Genomic DNA, 16,515 nt, shown 5'->3' on the forward strand with positions numbered 1-16,515 from the left:
CTTGTTACTTCAAAGGAGGTTTGTACTTTAATTTTATAGATGGAAAGCAACTCGCTTTACTAAACAAATTTAAGACCGTGTTCGTAATTAAATTTTAACAGGAATTCGTAAATTGAATCAAACTGAAGCTAAGCTTTGAAAAAAACTCACGAAAACCTATGCTAATATTAATCTATAGAATAAAGTATAACGAAAAATTGCTGTTGTATATCAAAACTAATTAATCTGAACGATATAACGAACTGGAAGCGCCTATTTTGCATATAGTGGATAGTAGTTCTTTCAGGGAAGTACTAGCAGCTTCAGTCTTTCTGCCGCCGCCAGTTTTGAAGGGTGAGGGTGCTGGTGAAATTACAAGCACATGGAGCTTGTCAACTCATGTCTCAGGGTGACGGGTGTAGTGGCAGTACCTCTCAGACATCTGCGAGTTAAAACTGTTTGAACTGTTATGGACAGGCGTGTCGCTTACCAACAGGCCCACGACTTATTCGTCCCGTCAATTAGTATCATAAAAAAATACAAGGTTCTACTCGTGCCACCCGAGCGAACCAGGAATCTCAGCGTCACCATGAGTTTGTTTGTTCACCTCGGCACTCAGAGTATTATACTCGTAATAGGATATGCGCAACTGTTCCCTCCTCTTCCATACATGCTCCTATCTGTTGTATTCTGAATAGAAAATTAAAAATGACGCTCTTAGTCTTATGTGCAATTCTACATATGACTTTAACAAGAATTAAGCAAACGAGAGTAGTTGCTCGTTGCCGGCTGCGCACATGTACTAAGTAACTCGGCTGTAAGAGTCACATTGAAAGAGCATGACAGGAGTAGCATTTTTGATGCAAAATATTACTCAGAATTTTGAATCTTATCGTCTAAAGAAAAAAGTTCAAATTGATTTGATGTAGTATAACGGTCGCTCTTTCAGTCTGACTTGACCCGTTGGGGGGCTTTGGCGCGTAGTTTCAGTTGAATCAACGCTGCCTAAGCTCATTAGGACCACCGACTGGTTCGAAAGATGTAGAGCAAAAATTCGACTTAAATACGTGAGTCGTCAGTTTATATCATATATCTGTGGTACATAGTTTTATCTGATCCTTGCGTATGCATTACACATGTTGTACATGGCCACTTCCTCTACCTCCACCATGAGATTTTAGTTTGTTCCTCAAATTGCACAACGCTAGCGATCGCAAGAAGAACTAAAATCATCACCATTGGCATGGAACTATTTTTTCGAATCTAAGTCGCCTATATTATTCTCAAACAAACCAATGTTTAGGAATCTTTACAGGTCCTTGGTTTACGGAGTCATAGCCTTAGCTATGTCATCATTAGATGGCACCTATAAAGGGCCCGAAACGTTAGTTGGTATGAAGAAACAAATACCCGAAATTTAGTCCGAAAAATAGTTACAGTTTCCTATGTGTAGTTATTGCGATGCAATGCGATCATATCATGGAGATCAAGTGTCGGATACAACAAGCGCGTGACGCATTTCTGAAGTTGAAACATCTACTCTGCAATCGACCCTTGAAGATCTGTGTCAGGGTGCGTTTGGTACGTTGCGAAATGTTTTCGGCTCGTCTGTATGGCGTAGAGTCTAGGACCTTAACTCACAATTATGAGTAACCACTTAGAAGCCTTCGAAATTTGGACAGAAGATTTTTAGAAATATATTAGACGGACAGTCCAATCAAAGAGTATTGTAAATAGTGAACTGGATATTTTGAATGCCGTCAAAACACGCAAGCTATAGTACTTTAGTTATATATTTCGTAATGCTAAATAGTCTTGCTCCGATTAATTATAAAATGAAGAATCGAGGGAAAACGACCACCTGGAAGAAGGCGCACTTCCTGGCTTAAGAATCTCCGGACATGGTTCAACCTGAGTACAAGATCCTTGTTCCGTGCAAATGTGTCTAAAATACAGATAGCCCTAATGCTCGCAGACCTCTGTTAGGAGACGGCACCTCAAGAAGAAGAAGCTATCGCGAAAACTCAATATTATCATACTATAAGTTTCTGGTAAAGATGCTGCTTCCCTCTAGAATCTATAACAAATTCACGACAAATAGTTATATAAATATCACTCACCAGAATCAGGGCAAATAGAGACAAAGGCGCGTGGTGCATAGCCAGCAGAGTACCAGCTCCAAGACATATCGTGACGATTACAGATCCAGTCAAAGAGAATGCCTCCCACTCCGATGCGACTGGTAGAAGAGCCAAAGCCAGCACGACTGACAACACCACCGTGATCACAGCCAGGGCGGATATTGATTTCGTTTGCGTTGATAGGTCCTGAAACAAAAAATCGAATGGTTAGCCTAATTGGTTGTTGTATGATAAAATTGTTGTTTTAATAAAAAAATAGAGCGCATTTGATCTTCATCTCAGCTGATAGAAATTGATATAAAAATTGATAAAAATCACGGAGAATGTGTGATGGTATTGCATGTTTTTGTTCCGCCTTCCCCTTCGGGGAACTTTTTTTAATAATAATATCAAGTGACGGGACGAACAAGTCGTGCGTCTGGTGGTAAGCTACATGGGTCTGTCCATAACAATGCAGTGCCACTCAGAGCTTTAAATCGCAAAGATCTTAGGGGCACTGCTACTGCGCCCGTCACCCTGAGACACAAGTTGACAAGTCCTTGGTGACTGTAATTTCACCAACACCTTTAAAACCGGAACGCAATAGTAATCACATTACTGCTTGGTGGCAGAACTAGGTAAGACTAGACGTGGGCTGGGGTTCCACCCTTATGTTGTCGATATTCCCAGGACTCGCACAAAACGTTTCACTTCCACATTTCTAAAATGCCGTCCACTAACTAGAACGCGGGTAAGTAACAAATGGCCAAATATCCATTGACTTACAAATAAATGGACGACGGGTCTAATACAAAAACCACGAAAAAAATGTCCCAAGTCAACCTATTTAAACGTAGTGACATGTAAAGGAATATGAAAAAGCTAAAACGTTGAATTTAAATTGTAATGTCATCGCAGTACTGTCAAATTTTGCTTGCTACGCTGTCAGTCGAACAAACGAGTGAATGACGCTCTGTATACGATTTTAACGCCCTATAAGTTCGGACACTTTTTAGCGCGGACCCGACGTCCATATAATTGTAAGTCAATGCAAATATCCGATTTAATTAGCAACATAGAGCACAAAGTTATCTTTTAAAAACAGTTAAAATTAGTTAACTTGTTCTACTTATCGGAACTCACCCTAACTAGGCATAGCTGAATCATCATTAAACAATTTCAATATACTAAAACTGGGCTATGGTTTTTATGATATCTCAAAAAAAATATTTTGTCACGTAATCACGTTTTAGTTAGCAGACGGCAGTATAGCGAGCGGCTAGGGAGTGGAATTCCCTGCCTACGGACTTGTTTCCCTAACGCTATAACTTGGACCTTTTTGAAGGCGAGAGGGAACAAGCACTATTTAGGTGTGCATGCTACGTCGTCGACCTCATCGTCACTTCCATCAGGTAAGATGGAGGCCAAACGCGCACTTATTTTTAGTATAAAAAAGCCTATTTATTCTCGCCTTGAAAAGGCTCAAGTTATACAGTTCAGGGAACTGCAAAGCAATTGTATGATGTCTGTGAAGTTCCTAATCCGTATTGAGCGCGCATAGAAAGTATGGTTCCCTAGAGGCCCAAGCCCTCCCATTTGAGAGGTCTATGCCCAACAGTGGAACTATATATAAACTAACTAAATTTTATTAAACCAAATAATACACATAGAGTCGAAAGCACTTCTCTCAGAAATCGTAAAATATTTGCTGTGCACAAGTATACAACAAAATATAACATTCAATTCACTCTATGTACTTCTGCTTGAAGTTTAAACAAATATTCTCAATCTATTTCGATCTCCAATAATTAAGTGGTAATTAACTATTGGTTAGTAACCGTTTAATAGGAAATTTGTAACATGTTGGGGTAGTTTTCAGGTTCGCTATCTCTTTCTAATTTCGGTGGCAATTTTTATAATTTAAATATTCTAGAATTGCATCATGAATTATTAATTAATATTCGAGAGTAGTATCCTAAAATATTTTTTAAGATTCCACAATATGTATATTCACAACCGAAGTGCCAAAATCATCAAAACATCCACATTAGAGGCAGTTTTAAAGTGAGGCTCATTGTAGTCCTATCCATCCTAGCTAGAAAGTTACTAGAGAGCCAACTTGGGTGGTATAGACATATGCGACGACCACCTGATCACATGACATCTAAAGTCCTTGACAAGAGTAACCAGCCCATGGGACGTGTTAGACTCCGCCTCATATGGATATCCCTTGTTAATAACAGTTAAGACCACAGACGACTCAGGACGGAGAAGAGTGATCAGAAGCAAACAAAAATATATTCGAGTACTTAATAAAAATTGCCACCGAAATTAGAAAGATAAAACTAACTCGAAAATTATCCTTTACGTACAAGCATCTGCTGCAGTAAATATATATTAAAATAAACCATTCTTCGTTTCTATTAAATCCTACTGCCTTAACTTACTGTTGCCTTCTGCACTCTGCGCTCTGATTCGATGAAAGGAGCTTCAGGCGAGTCCTCAGAGGAGACGCCGAAAAACTGTTTTGCTAGTTACTATTATATAACGATCCTGCAAAAAATATACGATACGCCTAAGGATATTATCCAAAGAATGAGCTAATGTATTACACGGTGGGATGTACTTCGCCCGATCATATAAAATCCTTAACACAGGAATTATTTATTGCGTAAACTGAAATTGCTCATTTCTGACTCTGCATTAAGACAGGTCTATTTTGCACATTGCCACTCGCTGATGTCGTACGGTTCATTCATATGGGGTAACTCCACGAATGCCAACCTTGTTAATGCAAAAACGTGCCGTACGCGTATTGGTTGGTGTAAAACACAGACATTCCTGCGGAAATCTCTTTGTAACGCAATGCATAATGACGCACTACTCGTTCTACACATACGAAAGTATAATATACGTTACAAATGGTCTTTCTTCATTTAGTACTTACTGTAAATGATTTTGGCATCCCACTCCGCCGTACTGGTCTTTTAAGAACAGTCCCCTGACGCATGGCACTTGCAGAGAAAAACCCGCTTGTCATCGGACCTACTTACTAAGAGAGTTTACCCGCTACTCTCAGACTTGAACCGTCTGACGAAACATTTAGACGCTGGCTGAGAGACCTTTTATTGAAAAATCCTTTATACTCTGTAAATTAATTTATGGACTTTAAATTGTAACGAATTCAGTATTTTCTATTTTCATTCTAATTTTTACCGCATTGACATACTCTTGTATAATTGTTATCAACTTATGACGATCCTTGATGGAGAATGATATTTGATATATAATTTAATGACAACAATATTATATAATGAATTGTTAATTTTCTAATTATGGTGTGGTTTTCTTATAATTTTCCTTTTTGTCTGACGATCTCAATATAATTTCTTATACTTTGACATGTAGTCATTGACTGACAAATAAATGGACGACGGGTCTAATACAAAAACCACGAAAAAAATGTCCCAAGTCAACCTATTTAAACGTAGTGACATGTAAAGGAATATGAAAAAGCTAAAACGTTAGATTTAAATTGTAATGTCATCGCAGTACTGTCTAATTTTGCTTGCTTCGCTGTCAGTCGAACAAACGAAGACAACAGCGTGAATGACGCTCTCTATACGATTTTAACGCCCTATAAGTTCGGACACTTTTTAGCGCGGACCCGACGTCCATATAATTGTAAGTCAATGCATGTAGTGCAATTTATACTGTAATGTTATATTTCAGAAATACATGAATCTGAATCTAAGAATAAAATATTTAATTCTGGGTCTCTGGGGGCCACAGCCGAAACTTCTAGCGAACGAGCTGTCAGGTCGCCTCGTAGAAGCCTCCGGTGACCACAAGACCGGAGTCATTTCCGCCAAAAAACGGTGTCCCAGCGTACGGCCTTGGAGGAAATTTTATATTTATAAACATTCTTACTTCTTTATGTATGTATCTGTTATTACAATATATTATAACTGTATGAAAATTGTGAATAAATAATTCTTTCACATTGCACATAAATTTTATATGAAGATATTTCTCTTTAAACACTACAAAGAATTTGCTAAATTTTGGTTTTGAAATAAAGTTATTCAATTGATATTTATTTCAAAATCTGAAAATTGTCCAGCGGTTGAACGACTCTTGCAGATGTGGCTTTATTTCGGCCATTATCCGGATAGTGTTCGCTTCTTAATTTCCGTGGCAATTTTTATATTTTTAAGTATTTAAGTATATTTTCATGTGTATATTAACATAATTATTTAATATTTCACGATACAAACTCGAATTTTAAATAACCAATTTTCACTACATGTATTTCCGCAAAGTAACGATAGAATCTATTAAGTTTTTAAAAATTGCAACTTTTTGTTGGTGGATCGAACGTCAAACCATCGTGTTCGAAACCGAACCGAAATGACGTCACACCCGTACGATTACTCGAACTTCTCGACCGGCAAAGGCTACAAACGTTATTCAGAACATAATTATCGAATGAAAGTTACGAAACGTCCTATTGTTTACAAAGCAAGAATGTAATATGGAAATCTCTTATTACTTTAAACAAAGTCTGGATTTTGTTCAATTTTATTAATTTATTTAAATGCGAGACTAATGCATTCCTGTAAAATCTTAAAAATTTATATAAGGCTTTTGAGAAGCTCCTTGAAGAGCTCTGAATCTGGGTCCTGGAACGACAAAAAAAACTTGGTAATTTGCATATTCTACTCCCAGACGACGTACAAAGTTTATTGCGCACTATGTAGCTTTAAGCTTAAAACGCTTTGAGAGGGATAGTTTAAAAAGTACTTACTTGAAACTTGCTTCAAGTTTTGTTCGTAATTTCCACAATTTTGCAAATTCAGCAGCATATTTCAATTTATTGATAGGTACACAGCCCAGTAGCACGACAGGGCGCGACTTTCGCATGTACTCTCTTCTTCTTTTCTCTACTTTTTAGCCTTTCTAAATATACATTGTTACTTTCATTTATTACACCAAAACCTATTCACAATCATTACCTATTTTCACTTGAAGTTACACTTATGTATCAAATCCGCACATGCACTTACATATTGAATAGGTTACTTTAAATGCACTATTCACATTTTATATTTTAATGAAGAATGTCCCTCCTAGTCGTTTATTAGGTCTTTCTTTACATATTATTATATCTTCTAGATTTACTGAAAACAGCGCCATAGGAAACTTAGACATTTGCTGAGACAGCGTCATTCCACTGCCATGACAAAAAATGATTTATTTTTCGTGTTCGTGTTCTTGTTCGTCCTGTCACTTGATAATATATACAAAAAAGGGAATTCCATTCCTGTAGGGCTAGCACGACTGGGCGTGACTGGCGCGATATAATGCGATAATAAGCGATATAAGCGATATAAAGCGCAAGATACTGCTATTCTCGCATAGACATTATAAAAAAAGTAACTTGTCAAATAGCGCTCAAAGTAAAAAAAAACACACACACGAACATACACTAGGAAATAGGTATTGTTGTAATGACACCATTAGGGTGGTAATGATAAAAAATGGTCGCGCTGTCGTTAGTTTGAGCAATCCTGCCCAATCTTGTTTGTCAAGGCAATTAACCGCAAGCCTCGCCTTTGTATGTAATGTTATGGACATGTTGGAAGCTACTGTTATTTCTTTTTTTTTTTTATTATTCCGAACATGACACCAAATATTGTCGTAACTCAAAATTGTGGAATTAACTTTTTTTATTATTTTCTTATGTAAAAAAATACCATGCAGTTTTTCGTTCTTTTTCAAGTTATATTTATTAGTGGAAACTTTGCGGCTTTAAAAGATAAGCTTTTTGTACTATAATCATTTATACAAATTGTAAGCTGTTTGTTTCCCAAATAAATAAATAAATAAAACACTATTTCAAAGTTCAAAAAGTTACTGAATAAATAAAACCAATAAATTTATATTCTCGTTTATAAATGGATAATTTTATTATGTATAAATAAAAATAATCACATTATTCGCAAGAAGATCCACTTTGTTTTGAGTTACGACAGTAGTCATGGTTTCAAGTGCGATTTCGCTACACATAGAGCGTTTCACGAAAGTGATCAAAAAATTAAGTTAGTTTTATGCTCATTTTTTTTAAGTAAATGGACTTGCTCTTGACTACTACCTACTCCTAAAGATAGGATCTATGATGGAATGAACTCGCTCAGAAGATGGCTATTCAGTAGCACCGTAAAAGATACTCGGGTTATATGTGTTTGGAAAAACAGTCGCAGGCAGGGAATTCCATTCCTAGACTGTGCGCATAACAAAATATGACGAAAAGCGCTTAGTACGCCTGAAGGGAATATCGACCAAGTAAGGATGATATCCCGCCATGCGTCTTACTCGTGGCTATATAGAATTTTTTTTCACATACTGTCACAAGGAGCTCTACTACTACTAAAAACCAGTCTTGCCGTGCGTGCCTCCCCTCGCCCGCCCCGCATACCCGCATAGTCGCATTCGGCCTTTCGAAGTATCCCGAAGGCTATGATAATGACATAATTCTAAGATACATTACTATTCGTCACATAAATAGAAATCCTTTGCCGTCCCGTCCCGTGATTCCCATTATGTCGCGACGACAGATAGTCGTGCAGCTTACAGTGTCGTGACTTGTATATTTAAATGTAGTTGTTCACATTATGATAAAACACGATTAACTGTCGTTCACGACTTCTTTGACGTTACGACTATATACTGTCATGATAATAGGAAGAGCTAGAACGACAGTCGTCAGACGATAAGTTAAACGTCGTCATGATAAAAATGTGACGACAGATAATAGTAGCTTCAAGCGATTCTGTCGTGCAAACGACAAGACGGCTGCCGTGAACCGATAAATAGTCGTCACGATCTTGTGGAAACAGCAAAACACAACAGTCGTTCGACGATAAAATAAACGTCCACGACATAGTTACGACAGATAGTTGTGATATGGGAACAGGCTAGACGCGACAGTCGTCCAAAGATAAATAAAACGTTGCGACATAATGGAACATAATGGGCCTTTAAGGTGTTTGTGTCTTTGTAAAGGCAACAGTCAATGACATTTTTTTGTTACTGTACAATAAACATAACATGGGCGCGCAAACAAGGATATAATAAATCCAAAATCTTTTTTCTCAGTAATAACGCAACTTAAATTTTAATATAACAGAGGATTTGAAACGTGAACGAAATTACGAACAACCCTCGTGTTTTATGAAAGAGCCTGAATTTTTGAAGCCACGGCCACTGAAGTGATCCTGCCTGGTATAAAATCCGAGCATTTAAAAAGACCTTTACACCCGAGATTTTATTAATGTATATATAATGTAAGATATATTCGGGCTATCCGAGTTTTATTATGATCTCGAAAGTTCCCATGCGAGATAAAGGCGAGGGGAATGATCCAAGGTTAATAAGTTAGATTGAACTGTGTTCTCCTTGCGTAAATAAACCTTTTTTAGTAAATGACATGACATCTAAATCGCGTATATTTGTTTTTTCAAGCAAACTAACGTTTTGCACCCTTTCCAGATCCATGGTGACGGCTGACACTCAGCAGTAACCTGTAACGGGCCCGAAACGTTCGTTTGATGGAAAAAATAAATATACATACGTCATTTAGATCTGATCATTTAGAACCTAAGAACTCAAAGGAGGTTTTTTTAAAGTAAATGGACTTGCTCTTGACCACCACCCAGGGTTGTCACAAGTAGATTGTCAGACCAAATCTGTAAAATTTGCATACCACATGAAAATTATGCTAGGATTTGGTTTTGTTTATTACAAAACTTTTGAGTTTTGAATCAGAGTTCGCTGCAATAGGTTTCATAAATATGAAAGGTGTGATTCGACTAATTATTTTGTCGCTTAGTCTGATTTGCCGATTTTTTAACATAATACGCCTAATTTTCATATTAAGTTAGCGTTATAGATATAACATTGGCAAATACAATTTAATATTGGAATTTAAAGTTCTTATACTTTTGAATATTATGAGAATACATTTAGCCTCACATCACGTATGTAGTATACATTAAACGTACAGGTGTTGATATTCTCGTGCGTGTGGCAACCCTAGCACCGCCTTACCCTGGAGCAAAGATAGAATATACGATGAATCAAGCTCTCCCAGAAAATGTATATTCAGTCGCACCATAAAGATACTCGGGTTGTATGTGCTTGGAAACATAGTCGCAGGCAGGGAATTTCATTCCTAGGCTATGTGCAGCTGCCTCTGTGGCTGAAAGGTTACCATGCCAGACTGCCACGCAGAGGGCCCAGGTTCGATTACCGGGCCGGGAGAAATATTAGTATGGACTACATTTATTTCTCTCGCGAGTTTGAGGGTAATTTGTGGTTGTCTATATGTGTGTCCATGGCACCCGCGACACATGTTGAGATGTTGAGTGTGTGTGTTATTAAAAAAAATCAATGATCGTAACGAAATACCCAGTTTCTACAGCTGACCCTGCTGATCCGAAACAAGTGATACTCGAACAAATAAAAGAAAATGTCTATACTTTGGTCGAGTATTACTCATTTGACTGTAATTGTTTCAGACGGATGTCGAGAGGAGAATGAGAATAGACCCACAGGACACGGTTTACCTTAGACACACGTTTAACTAGTCAACTTATCGACTCATCCGAAGAACAGAGTCCGTTGTGATTATATAGCGAAAAGAGAACAGGCACGTTACGAGAATAATTTCGTTATTCAAACTAAGGCCCATGTAAAGGTGTTTTGTGAATTTATGTAGGTACCTTATTTCGTTTCGGAAGTATAAAATCAAACAACAGTCGATCTGACATCCACAGTGAAGAAGAACGGACGAAATGGAGTCAACATCACATAAAGCTACACATTGACGTATCTTGTTCCGATTTTCGAACAAAAATGTGTAGTCTGATGTGCTGTTGTCCGTACTATGTCCTGAGAACAAATAGTCTTGCACATAGATCTTTGTTCTACGGATGAGTCGTTATAGTCCCCGGGTGACGAGCGTACTGTGCTGTATCCCTCAGATCTTTGCGAGTGACACTGCAACTGCTATGGACAGGTGTGTCGCTTACCACCAGCCGCACGACTTGTTTGTCCTTTCACTAGTATTATAAAAAAAAGACATTTACCCATACTAAATATCGACACATCCGTAGAACAAAGGTCTATGTGTAAGACTACTTGTTCTCAGGACATAGTACATTTCGTTCGTTCTTCTTCGCTGTGGATGACAGATTGACCGTTGTTCGATTTCATATTTCCGAAACGAAATAAAATATATAAATAATCAAAACACATTTACACAGGCCTTAGTTTGAATAACGAAATTGTTCTGGTAACGTACTTATTCTCTTTTCGCTATATAATCATATCGGACTCTGTTCTTCGGATGAGTCGATATGTGTGAGATTACCGTAACGTGTGAATTGTTAAAACACATTTCGACAAGTTTTCAATAAAAACATTTATTTTCTATGTATAGTAGAGAAACGCTTGGCCATGGCAGACGATGTTACACGACGATGACGAGTCGTGAATATCCTTAAATTGTAGCTTTAGAAACGCCCGGCGGTATAGTTCATTCTTTTGCCAAACGCATCAGGGAGGATGGAACAAAACGCTTGGTGCTAATGGGAGGAAAATCGAAAACAAGCGAGTTCCTCTACGTCGTATTCTTTCTCATTACAATGATTTGTTTAGCAATATTGACATATTCCATTTGCCTTCTTAATTTAAAAAAGCTATTATTGATGCCCTGAGCTAATTTCTTATTTACCTTTTATTTATTTTAGTTTATTTGGCACTACCCATCACACACGACAATTTTAATTTTAATTCTAATAGTAACTTGTGGATAATGCAGTTGATTGTACGTGTACCTATGTTACAAATATTTAACTCTGATTGTAAACATTTCATGTACAATTGTTTGTTATCCCTGAAAAATAAATAAATAAATAAATAAAACAAAAGACTTAAGTGCTCCGTACTTTATAGTAGGCCGATAAAGAAATGGTGTGGGTGTAACTACATAGTAGAATTCCTTCGCACATTCTCTGAAATGTATCCGACATCAAAGCGCCAAGCAGGCCACATTCCTGCAGTGATCGAGTTACATATGTATAGAAGAGTAGACTCAGACCAGGGGGCCTACCATAACCTTTCCAAAAACAATCTTATTTCAATGTAAGCTTAAATTAAGCTTATTGTAATATTACTCATGTTCGTAATGTATTATTGCAAAAGTGATTGAAAGAACGAATGGTTTCCCAATATTTTCAATTCCTTACTAAACGTAGGAAAGAGATAACGCTATGTGAACTATATAATGCCATCTCTTTCTTTATTGATGTTCCGAATCGTCTTATCGTAGTATAATGTTTAAGTACTTAATGTTATTTACATTCAGATAATTTTGATTGTTAAGAAAAGAAAAGTATGTAATAATAAAATCTATTAAAATTACGTTGTATTCAATAATTATTTCGCATTTTCATGAAGAAAAATAAATAAAACAACCAGTGTCTTGATGGTCACGTTGTGAGTTCGGAACTATAATCTAGTGTCAAGTGTTAGTTTCGCATATAGATGCCGTTGTTATAATTTTACGAAATAAACATCGCGTATTTCTATTTAACGAAAAATTATTTGCTATGTGCTATTAAATAAAAAAATAAGCAAAATGTTGGAGAGATATATGTAAATAAATAACTTCAACTTAACTTTTGATAATTACAAAACAATATTAAGACAATAAAATTGAAAATAATATTGTTTCCTTTGCATCCGTGTAACTATTCAAGATTACTAAATTTGACATAAGAGCAATATGACTTTAATGTTAAAGTCGCGTCATACAGTACGTACGTACTGAGTGAATGAATAGGCACAAATCTGCCAATAAAACATCATAGTTTTAACATTACAATAAGCTTACTTTAAGCGCGTTATGGTACGAAAAGTCAATGTAAGGTTAAAGTAATATTGTTTTATGAGGTTGTGGTAGGCCCCCAGATTCTGAATTCGAATTCCGATTCTGATAATACAAAATGATCGAGTTCTTAGGTTTTCGCAACTACGTTTTTTTTAATTTATTTATGGTCAGCCGTGACACGTCACGTATAATCTTAAACAAATTCATTAGATATCCAAAATTAGTCAAACTTTTAATTGAAACGAGAAACCAATAAGAGTAAAGATTATAATGTTAAATAATTCACTTTCACACACAATGAAATAGGTCAAAAATTCGATCATCAACCTCCGATTCTCAATAGCTGTTATACTTGGAGTTGAGAACAAAAGGCGAAACTTACCAATCACACGCTTCACATTCTAGCCAATAAGCGCTGATCAACCACTTATCACTTTAAGCTTTGTGATTGGTCAGTTTTACTTACTACTGTTTTAACGTAATTAATCCGCAGTTTGAATAGAAACCTTTATCGAAGCCTTATTCTTAAAATAACTGAGCTCTTTCATCAAGTTAAAAGCCCTCTAAAAACAAACAAACATGAAGAAAAAATTTGTCACAGGTGGCACTACGGCAAAAAAGTCGTTAAAAACAAAAAATAAAGGTCTAGAACAAACACAGACAAAATCCGTAAGATCTGCTAGTTCGTTCCGTGGCTAAATGGCATCTTTGTTGTAATAATTATAACAAACTAGTGAAGTAATTTCCCAAAAAAAAAAATTGAACATCACGGTAATAAAATATCGTGACATTCAGTAAACTTAAAAAATATATTATTCATTAGTAGTAGTTTATGTGACTGCTACATAATGAACGGCATTAAAATACGCGTTTAAAAAAAACATCTCACGAGAGTTTTAATGCCTAATTATGTACAGTTACATACACTGCTTTGTCTACACACATATTATAAGCTCTCTGTGACGTGTTCAGGACCCGCATGTTACGACTGGCGAAATGGCGGCAAATAAAATCTTTTCTCACGCATGTCCCACAACCGTAGTTTTTATTTTTAATTCATAGACAAACTAGAATCGGCCCCAACTATCATACCGTTCGATATCAAGTGACGTGTGAAATTGTCAAAATTGTTTGCTATTGACATTTCATTTCAAATAAAACTTCATCTCGACTGATATTAGAATTGAGGTTCAATCAAATTGTTTTGTTTTTCAGAGATGTTCGAAATTAGAAGAAAAGAAAAGAAAAGAAGCAATATTTTTTTTTAATTTATTAAGGCTTTGGCAAAGCCATCAACCTAAACATGAAGTTTAATTATGTTTCTGCAAATATGGCCGCCACAAAGAGGATAGGCAATTTGAAGCGGCGTGCTTGGATTGACTCGGGATTCCTTAAAACGGGCCGATGCGGGTATTTTGGTTCGAGATTCGTATAATTTCGCGTTTTAATCTTCGATTAAGGCACAATAGCACTATCGTATTCCACGTTAAACTAGGTTTCACAAAATAATTGAAAGTCAAAATAAAAACGACACTTTTCCCTCCAAAGGGTCCAGAGCGAATGAGAAGCAATAATAACATTTTCATAGATAAGAAATTTGTTCTAACAAAACAGTTTACCTTTATGCTGGTCGTAATTTGCGGTTTTTGAACACATAATAGAGAGTCTATGATATGTGTGTAGACAAAGATATTTAAAGAACTACCAAACAAACAAATCATGTGCTGGCCCCATGTTATCACGTGATTCTGTTAAACAGTGAAGAGCTCGACGACGTCTAATGTTATTAAGTACATTCTGAAATTTTTCACCATTATGTATATTCAATTATTTTTTTGTGAAATTACTCTATTACTTTCTAATAATAACTATTATTAACACAAAGATCGAATAATTAAAAACATTCCCTTCGATCCAGCTGGCTCAGTTGGCATTTGGTCCGAATCCAGCCGGGTTGAAGGATTTTTTTTCTAAGTATTCGATCTTTGTATTAATATTTTTTTATTTATGTTTTTGATATGCCAACTATTAAACAGGAGATACTGGCACGTAAAGAAAAGTGTAAGTCTCGATTGTCACTACATACAAATGCATTGGCAAGATCTCTGGTTGACGAAAAGCATCTAGGTGGCTTGAGTCGTTTGAAAAAGTCAAGAATACTGGAATGTTATATCAGTAGAACCCAATCAGCCATTTACAGGACACAGTCACAGGACTCTTTATCCCAAACGACATAAAATTATAGCACGGATCTGTTTATGGTTCAAGGACTATACAAAAAAAAGGAGGATACAAAAAAAAATGTTTTCATAGACAATTATCACTTTCTGATCTAAAATTGTTAAGTTTATACATTGACTTACAAATAAATGGACGACGGGTCTAATACAAAAACCACGAAAAAAATGTCCCAAGTCAACCTATTTAAACGTAGTGACATGTAAAGGAATATGAAAAAGCTAAAACGTTGAATTTAAATTGTGATGTCATCGCAGTACTGTCTAAGTTTGCTTGCTTCGCTGTCAGTCGACAAAACGAAGACTAGAGTGTGAATGACGCTCTGTATACGATTTTAACGCCCTATAAGTTCGGACACTTTTTAGCGCGGACCCGACGTCCATATAATTGTAAGTCAATGAGTTTATAAGTTAGTTTTTGACGAACACTATACAATGTTGAATGACTTTCTGACTCTATGTGAAATGTATACATTAAGTATTTTGTAGCGTAGAGTATTTGAAGCTACACGCTTGTCCATAATAATTGAAGAACTTTAAATCGCAAAGACCTGAAGGGCACTGCTAATGCGCCCGTCACCCTGAGACACAAGTTGATAAGTCTAATGTGCCTGTAACTTCACCAGCACCCTTCCTACCTCCAAAACCGGAACACAGTAATGCTAACATTACTGCTTGCCGGCCGAAATAAAAACTGATCTACTCTATACTATACTTTAATGCCATCTTACCTATTTGTGCATTCAAATGGTAATGTGACCATTATTGAGATCCGATTTTGAAGGGTAAGATTTGTCAACTTATGTCTCAGGATGATGGGCGCAGTAGTGCACCTCAGATCTTTGCGATATAATTCTGAGTAGCGCTACTACTGTTATGGACAGGCTTGTCGCTTATCAACATGTCACGTCTCTTGATAACATAAAAAAATTGTATAATTTTTTTTATTTTTATTTATTGTAAACATGTTTACATGGCATTACAGTTCCATAACCAATGCGCCGTGAAACCAAACTAATTAAAAAATAACAATAAAAAAATAAAAAAAAAAAACCGAACACTGGAATAATAAATTAAACTATAGCGCTATACTTGACTCACTATCATCCATCGCTTCACAAAATCTCAGGCATTCACAACACACAGCCGCCCATCGCCATGCAAACAGATCACACTACGGTGCTGATGCCAAGAGTTGATTGAGCATTGCGAGGGCACGGAGCAG

The 16,515-nt window shown here is 36.4% G+C and overlaps 1 protein-coding gene across 1 annotated transcript in view; it reads right to left on the reverse strand.

The window, feature by feature from the left end:
* The window catches only part of LOC113234015 (adenylate cyclase type 2-like), a 254,540-nt gene extending 252,270 nt beyond the window's left edge, over positions 1–2,270 (reverse strand). Inside the window, exon 1 of the mRNA XM_026469243.1 lies at positions 2,100–2,270. Coding sequence (XP_026325028.1) covers positions 2,100–2,138 — 39 coding nt within the window. The 5' untranslated portion in view covers positions 2,139–2,270. The remainder of the gene's footprint in view (positions 1–2,099) is intronic.
* Positions 2,271–16,515: the final 14,245 nt, after the last annotated feature.

This window comes from Hyposmocoma kahamanoa, unplaced genomic scaffold (genome assembly GCF_003589595.1).
Source record: "Hyposmocoma kahamanoa isolate Upper Pololo Valley unplaced genomic scaffold, ASM358959v1 81, whole genome shotgun sequence".
NCBI classification, from domain to species: domain Eukaryota; kingdom Metazoa; phylum Arthropoda; class Insecta; order Lepidoptera; family Cosmopterigidae; genus Hyposmocoma; species Hyposmocoma kahamanoa.